The sequence below is a fragment of the Aplysia californica genome, unplaced genomic scaffold (assembly GCF_000002075.1).
Source record: "Aplysia californica isolate F4 #8 unplaced genomic scaffold, AplCal3.0 scaffold00304, whole genome shotgun sequence".
Classification (NCBI taxonomy): domain Eukaryota; kingdom Metazoa; phylum Mollusca; class Gastropoda; order Aplysiida; family Aplysiidae; genus Aplysia; species Aplysia californica.
Genome location: NW_004797574.1, coordinates 494,294 through 503,286, shown reverse-complemented (window position 1 = coordinate 503,286; position 8,993 = coordinate 494,294). Strand labels below are relative to the sequence as shown.

The following is an 8,993-nucleotide window of genomic DNA, read 5'->3' as shown; positions in this document are numbered from 1 at the left end:
CCCCCCATAAAACATCAGATATCTCAAACACAAAACACATGACTTTCTCCCATAAATACTGGCCTCTAAGTAACTTACTCACTCGACAGCCTAAACCAACGCACAATTGTTCCGACGCTTACCATGAATTCTGGCAAAGCTCTTGACGATGATGGCGCGGCCGCCCAAATGTCTGGGCTCGAGAGCGGCGTGCTCGCGACTGCTGCCTTCGCCGTAGTTCTCATCTCCGACCACAACCCAGCCCTTGCCTTGTGCCTGCACGATACAATAAAAACGTACACAATGAATTTTACTATCACATTACACAGAGTATAGATCTAGTATGTAGTCTCAAGAACTATAATCGTTTCGTTTTAGTATGAGTTTTACAGCACAATAAGGTCATATGAGTGCCGAAGAATAGATGTGTTACAAGAAAGGAGGAGGGGAGATAAGGACGATAGATGTTTTATAGGAAAGAAGGAGCAAACCACACCAGAGCACCCGCCAACCACCCACAAGAACTATAATAACAGCTAAAAGAATTATAAAACCTTCAATGAATGAACCACATTTCAAAAGATACGTCCCACTGAAGCATCTTGTGGACACATGAATGTAGCCCCCCCACCCCCCATGAGACCCATTTTTTTCTCCATCTATGTTCCATCTTTTCAGGACTATCCGTCACTTTTAGGTGTAAAAATGTTCCAAGCAGTCGACCATAGGGTACTGAGAAGCCTTTATGCAGGATCTGAGAACAGCTCATCTCATCCATCAATCTCTCCCCCCCCCCCACCTCTCCAAAAACAGGAATAATAATATTCCCACATACAAAAACTATTGGCAGAGGATTGTGTTGAAGAAATGCATTGGGGGGAAACAAGTCAGGAGTCTACACACCATAATAAAATCTTCAAACTTGACAAACTGCTGTCAGGAGTCTACACACCATAATAAAATCTTCAAACTCGAAAAACTGCTGTCAGGTGTCTATAAACCGTAATACTCTCCGACATGACAAACTGCTATCAGGTGTCTATAAACCGTAACACTCTCCGACACGACAAACTGCTATCAGGTGTCTATAAATGGTAATACTCTCCGACACGACAAACTGCTATCAGGTGTCAATAAACAGTAATACTCTTCAAACTTGACAAACTGCTGTCAGATGTCTATGTTGTTGTTGTTGTTGTTATCGATCCAGCAACAGCTGGGCTCTCGCCCTTCTGTCCAATGCCATGTAGTGATAAGTGCAGGTTTGCTGCAGTTGCTGTAAAGTTCCATATAGTGTGTTGTCAATGTTAGGTCTCGGAGGGAGAAGGGTAGCTCTGATGTCATTTAGGGCTGTGCAGTGGAACAGGTGATGATCCACAGTCTCATATGCATAGTCACACAAGGGACACATAGGGGGAAGTTCCGGGGTCAGGTGTCTATAAACCGTAATACTCTCCGACATGACAAACTGCTGTCAGGTGTCTATGAACCGCAATACTCTCTGACACGACAAACTGCTGTCAGGTGTCTATAAACCGTAATACTCTCCGACACAACAAACTGCTGTCAGGTGTCTATAAACCATAATACTCTCTGAAACGACAAACCGCTAAAACAAAGCCATGCAAAGAACCAGCACCATCTCAGCACACGAGGTGACCCTCACCTTGTAATATCTGGCTGTGTCAGGAACACCACCGGACTCTCCGTTCAGCTGGTTGGTCACCTTGTTCATTTCATCGTTCTCAATGTTCACAGCACTGCACGAGCGAGAAAAACATACAAATGAATTCTTCATACTTCAGTGAACATGACAAATGAACTCTTCATACTTCAGTGAACATGTCTACACGTACACGAAATTGTTCTTTAGCATGGGGGGAAAAAATAGAATCGAGAAGAACATTAGGATGCCAGAGCAGATACAGAATATAATAGAAAGTAATACAATAAAAATGAAAGATCAAAATTTACGAAAAGAACAGAATTTACAAAGCATGTGTCCTTAGCACACTCCTTTATGGATCTGAAACATGGAGCTTGTACAGCAGACAAGAAAAGCACCTCGACATTTTCCATCTCAGATGCTGCCGCAAGATCTTAGGCATTTCGTGGCATGACAAGGTTACAAATGTTGAAGTGTTGGCACGCGCAAACCTCCAGAGCATGACAACTATCATGTGTTTAAAAAGATTCAAGAGAATGGACAACAACCGGATTTCGAAGCAACTTCTCTATGGAGAACTTGCCCAGGGAAAGAGACCAAGAGGAAGACCAAAATTGAGGTACAAAGACACCTGCAAAAACAGCTTATCTAAGCTTGGAGTAGATGTCAGCATCTGGGAAGAAATAGCTGAAGACAGGAAAACATGGAGGAAAATGATAAAGGAAAGAACTATAATGCTAGAGAGCAGCTTTAGAAACAACCAGGCTGAGAAGCGCCAACGACAAAAGGAAAACAGCAGAAATACAGAACTTCGATCTACGACACTGACATGCAAGCACTGCGACAGAATCTGCACTTTAAACATAGGAAGAATTAGCCATGAAAGAAGCTGCATGAAGACAACCTTGAGACCATCTTAAGCTAAGCTAAATTGACCGTCTGCATAGACGAAAAGAGCCATATAATCAGTCACCAAACAGCACTCTAATCCAAAATTCCCACAATAAAATAAAAGAATACAAAGGTAGTCTAATCAAAAAGGTACAAAATATTCTCAACATCTCCTTCGAGCATACACTCTCAGCATCCCCCTTTAGTTTGGTATTTAGTAAGAGTTTTACAGCAATCGAGTTGCAACACAAAAATAGGACACATATATGTGCCAAAGATTATGGGTGTTACTAGAGAGAGAAAAAAATAAAAAATAAAAATAAGACAGAAAAGGACAACAGATGTTTGATAGGAAAGAAAGAGCAGACCACACTAGAGCACCTGCCAACTACCCACAACATCCCCAAAAAGCACATTCTCAAAATCTGTGTCTCTCGCACCATAAAATATCCACGTTCGTAACAACAACACTTGGGACAAAGCAAAGCCTAGAGAAGACAGAACACTCACCCGATGAGCAAGTTATTGGAGATGTTGTCCAAATGACCTCTGAACTTGAGCCACTGGCCAGCAGCGCTGATGTGGTCGGTGGTGCACTTGCCTTTCACCTACAGAGAAATATAATAACAATAATAACAATAATAATAAAAATCATCATAATTATAACACTGATGATGATATTTATGTTGCACATTTCCATATTCTAAAATATGCTCAATGCGCTTCACAGTCGAAGGGACATCACATGGTAAAATTACTTAAAAGGTGTTTAAGTAGAACATTATTTAATGCATATATGCATAAAATTTCTATTTTTTAAAATTGTCAAGTGGTGAGCCTAGCAACAATAACGCGGGTACCTAAAACACTGTACAGCGGGTACCTAAAACACTGTACAGCGGGTACACAGCGGGTACCTAAAACACTGTAGAGCGGGTACCTAAAACACTGTACAGTGGGTACACAGTGGGTACCTAAAACACTGTACAGTGGGTACCTAAAACACTGTACAGCGGGTACCTAAAACACTGTACAGCGGGTACACAGTGGGTACCTAAAACACTGTACAGCGGGTACCTAAAACACTGTACACAGTGGGTACCTAAAACACTGTACAGTGGGTACCTAAAACACTGTACAGTGGGTACCTAAAACACTGTACAGCGGGTACGTAAAACACTGCACAACGTAGGTCTCGTAAAAACTCACTCACGGTCACAAGAGGGAGAAATTTTACCAGACATCCACGTGTTGCCATTGCATTTCTAAAACAAGAACTTGTGTTCTACAAACAGAAAGATATTGTCATCACATCCTGTTAAACTCTTTTTGTGCCACAATGTCGCGACCCCAACAGAAAGATATCGTCATCACATCCTATTAAACTCTTTTTGTGCCACAATTTCGCGACCCCAGAAGAACAAGGCTGTATCTCAATTACTCTTGCTTCTATCAGATATATCCAAGCTCAAAGTTTTCACTCAATTTCAAACTCTGTGTCAGGAAACAAAACAAACAAACAGCAACAACAAATGTGCAGATAAAGAACGTACCTTAATGAGAACCAACAAGTCCTCCAGATCTTTGCCGTTCCATTTGTCAAAGGGAGACAACAGCTGCAGCCTGTTGCTGTCGGGGGCCACCTGGACCTGCACGGAGCTGCTGTCGGCCGGGGGCGCCTGGTAGGTGTCCTGGCCGGGATCAAAGCCAGCCTGGGGCAGCTCGTCGCCGTACGGACTGTCCAGCTTGAACTTCTCGCCTGCAGGTGAAACGTTTTGTTTTAGTAGAGGTTTTACGGCGCTCGCAACTGCATAAGGTCATATGAGCGCCAGAAGATTAGAGGTGTTATAAGAGAGTAACATAAAAAAGAAGGAGGGAAGATAAGGACGATAGATGTTTGATAGGAAAGAAGAAGCAAACCACACCAGAGCACCCGCCAACCACCCACTGAAACGTTTTGTTGTTTAGTAAGAGCTTTATCAACAGATGTATAAGAATTAAGTGGCAGGATAGATTAACTGTTTGCTTGTTTTAGTAGAGGGTTTTACAGCGCTTGCAACTGCATAAAGTCATACGAGCGCCAAGGGGTGGATGTCAACAGAGAAGTCCTTACAGGGTATAAGACTTACTCTCTAGCTTCAACAGCACAAAGTCTGCTTCGACTATCAAGGCACCCCGGAAATAGCAGGTCACAAGGGTGTGCCACATAAAAAAGAAGTAGAGGAAAGTGACGATCGTAAGTATTATGAAAGAAAAAGCAGCAGTTCCCTGTTGCTGTTCGATGAATCAGCCCATATACAATTCTACTGTGTATACTATAAGAACAGGTTAATGTTCCCCCCTTTGGGAATGGCCTAAAGACACTTCAGTCAGAAGCACCGTCCCGGGGGAAAGGATAAAATAAGAAATGAATAAATGAAACTCATCAAAGCAATCAAATTACAGAGGAACTCGGTTAGCTAATCCAAAAGAAAATAAAAGCCTCAATTTTTTTTTTCTCCTTCGTCTGTTTGAGCAACCTCAAAACCAAAAACACGACTTAACTAAATAAAATCTGGCAGTCCCCCATGTTATATTTCGGTAAGTCCAGCGGTCCTACCCATTATGGTTTAAGCCGACTCCACTGCATTTGCTCCCACCCTTCAGACTCACCGTTTGCCCCTGTCAGCTCATCGGTCAAAGGATTAAACGACAGATCGCCAGCGATAGCCAGAGCCGTGACCAGCTCAGGGGAGGTGACGAAGGCGTGTGTGGCCGGGTTGGCGTCGTTGCGGCCTGTGAAGTTGCGGTTGTAGGAGGACACGATGGTGTTCTTCACCCCTTTCTTCACATCCTGTCGGTCCCACTGCCCGATGCAGGGGCCGCACGCGTTGGCCAGCACCACTCCACCGATATCTCTCAAGGTAGAGGCCTACACAAATAGAAAGTTTTTAGTTATAGTAAGAGTTTTGCGGCATTTGAAGCACACTTAAGCCATATCAGTGCCGAAGATTAGAGGTGTTACAAGAGAGTAACAGACACGCACTGGTTTCTTGAAAAAAATGTTCCGCAGGAAGAAAAATATTTTTTTTAAAATAAAAAACTCTTCTATATAAATGATGGGAGATGACACACAAAGTAAGCCTTGGGAACTTTTATGTTACCTAGAGAGCTTGCCGACTTCTGATTTTAATTAAAGACCTGCAAATCAACCTCTGCCATGATTTAAAAATTTAAAAACAGTCAAAGAATAAATATATTTCTTCTACTAACAGCATAACACCATCAACTTGCGAGTGTTCATAAATTACTTTAAAGACATCCCCCGCATATAAATAAACCCTTGTATTTTCACGTCATTCACAATAAGTTGAACACGACCAATGGAAACAGAATTCAAGAAAAAAATAGCTTTATGAAAATCCGACCAGGATTCTATCATGATTTTTAAAAACCCAAAAAAGTGGAGAGCTCCGATTTTATCAGAGTACTTGGCAGATCGACAGTACGTACCATGCCGTCTCTCTCAATGGTGGCCCTGATCTGCTCCGAGCCTGGCGTGATGGTGAAGGCGGCCTTGGCCTTGACCCCGTGTTCCAGAGCCTGTTTGGCGATGCTGGCCGAGCGGCCCATGTCTTCGTAGCTGCTGTTGGTGCAGCTGCCGATGAGGCCTGCGGAAATTATTGACACAGTCAGTCAGTTGAAGAGCTCTACACTCCACCACACTTTTGAATGGTGGCTGGTTAATTAAGAAGCGATTCTTGGGTGATTTGAAGAAGAAGACCACTCCCACAAAATTGTGGAAATGAAAAAACCAACACAAAGACAACATTTTTCACAGAAAGGGGAGATGAGCACAAAACTTTCTTTTAATTCAAATCCCGAGTTTAATAAAGAGACCAGTAACAACAATTAATGCATATTCTCACTCAAAGGCATTATTATTTTAGCAAGGTTTTTGCAGCGCTTGCAACTGCTTAAGGTCATATGAGCACCAAGGGGTGGATGTCAACTGCTTAAGGTCATATGAGCGCCAAGGGGTGGATGTCAACAGAGAAGTCCAAACGGGGAATCCCAACCTACTCTGCTCACCACTCTAGCCTAAACAGCACAAAGTCTGCTTCGACGATCAAGGCACCCTGGAAATAGCAGTTCACAAGAGAGTAACAAACATACAAAAGAAGTAGAGGAAAAATGACAATAGTGAGGATGAGGAAAGAAAAAGCAGCAGTTCCCCCTTTGTTGTTCTGGTACAGGAGCATGACATTGATAAATCAGACCATTTACAATTCTACTGTGCATAAGAACATGTTAATATCCCCCCTTTGGGAATGGCTTAAAGACAACTTTAGTCCGTAGCACTGCCCTGGGGAGGTACTCAGAGGCAAAAATCAGAAAGGACTAAGAGCGTTGCAACCAGAAGACAGTTGTGTAATGCCATGAGTACATGTGACAAAGAGAGACCAGGGAAGCAGTGAGTAGTGCCTCTTTTAGGTGCCGAATTTTCCAAAATGTAAAAGCTTAGTACATCTAAATGAGCAAAACATCCAAACGGCTTGAATCTACAAATCTTCATAGTAATCCAAAACACCGGACCTTAGTCAATATCCTTAGGCCTAGCACAAGAAAAACTGCAAAAGTTATTGAGTGCAGTTTCCCTCTGAGCTGTAAGACAGGCTTAGGCAAACTTTTTTTTTTTTTTTTTTTTTCTTTTTGTAAAGTGTTTTACGGCGCTCGCAACTGCATAGGTCATATGAGCGCGCGGGACACACCTAATATTTTCAGTTGGTAGGAAATTTTGAATTTTGCCCAGGTGGCGGCCGAAGCCTACTCTTATCAATTTTAGGCCACCAAGGGATCTTTAACGTGCGCAACTTGCACATGGACCCTCCGAGATTTTTCGCCCTTGTTCGAGAAGGCTAGGTGTAGATCTTTCCTACCAGAAGATCAGGGGCGTGGCAGAAAGACAGCAGTAAGGAGGAGCCAAGGAGTAGCAGTAGAAAGGCTGCAGAAAGAGTCAGGAGCCTAGAGGAGGGGCAAAGGAGGTGAGGGGGTGGGGGCAGAAAGTGGAAATGAAAGCAGACAACAGAACATTGCTAGAGAGCAGGAAAGGAGGTGAAAGGAGACAATTTTAGAGAAGAAATTTTTCGGTCGCTACCCGGATTCGAACCCGGGACCTTTGAATGAGAGGCCAACACCTTAACCTCTAGGCCACGAGAGCCCCCTTAGGCAAACTAAAGCCTGAGGGCCAGATTCAGCCTGTGTGTAGTTTCAGGCTGACCCAGTCACTAATAATGAATGTACCCCACAGTAACTAATGATGAATGTACCCCACAGTAACTAATAATGAATGTACCCCACAGTAACTAATGATGAATGTACCTCACAGTAACTAATGATGAATGTACCCCACAGTAACTAATGATGAATGTACCCCACAGTAACTAATAATGAATGTACCCCACAGTAACTAATGATGAATGTACCTCACAGTAACTAATGATGAATGTACCCCACAGTAACTAATGATGAATGTACCCCACAGTAACTAATAATGAATGTACCCCACAGTAACTAATAATGAATGTACCCCATGGTGAGCTGATAATTCATCGAAGCAAAACTGTTCACTTGGAAAATCAAAATCAGTAGTTCCCAGCTCAGTCGGAGGCAACAGATCTAATATTTCATCTCCTAAAATGCCCTAAAACAACAGTCTGCTACACTGTTAGTTTTCGACTCATCTTTGAGAGCTTGGGTTTTTCAACTAATTTCACCCAATATCTCCCACTTTGGCTTGCAAGATATTAGAAACCACTGAACCCTGTCTGCAAACTGGACACACTGGCCCATGCCTACTGTAGGGGAGGGAGGGAGGAGGAGAGAGAGAGAGAGAGAGAGAGAGAGAGAGAGAGAGAGAGAGAGAGAGAGAGAGAGAGAGAAATGTGTTTCTCTTTTCTAAAAAGTAAAAAGAAAGTGGTAGATCTACCTTTTTATGATCGTCATTATGTTATTGTAATATATTTTGCTCTGTTTACTTCTCCCCATCTGTTTTTTTAATCCCTTTTCTTTCCTTTTGTCATGGGTGGTTGGAGGATGGCACTGGAAGGCCCTGCTCTTCTCTTCTTCCATTCTGTTGTGTCTGTCTATCTGTCTTGCTTCTTCCCTACTCTATATGTCCGTCATTGTGCTTTTCTTTACTCAAACCCAAACTCCAACTTAAACGTTCATTCTGTTGTTTCTGTCTACCTATCGTTCTCACGCCACGGGTAGATCGTATTTCTTTTCTTTCCCTCTGTTGTTTCTGTTTATAGGTTATGTGTATTACCCCCCCCCTCCCCGAGCACAAAATGACCGTTACTGTGTCGATCTAAACAATCAAACGCCCAACCCCTTCTACCGACCCACCCTTCACTTTCTTTCTATAAATGGTTGGAAGACACCATGGCCAGGTCCAACTTTCTCTGCCCCCGCCCCC

At 42.9% G+C, this 8,993-nt stretch overlaps 1 protein-coding gene across 1 annotated transcript in view; it reads right to left on the bottom strand.

The window, feature by feature from the left end:
* Positions 1-8,993, bottom strand: part of LOC101860826 (aconitate hydratase, mitochondrial) — a gene marked incomplete in the record, with an annotated part of 43,257 nt that overhangs the window by 3,446 nt on the left and 30,818 nt on the right. The window contains 6 exon segments of the mRNA XM_013084592.2: positions 123-255; positions 1,646-1,739; positions 3,047-3,144; positions 4,090-4,295; positions 5,189-5,447; positions 6,029-6,186. Coding sequence (XP_012940046.1) covers positions 123-255; positions 1,646-1,739; positions 3,047-3,144; positions 4,090-4,295; positions 5,189-5,447; positions 6,029-6,186 — 948 coding nt within the window.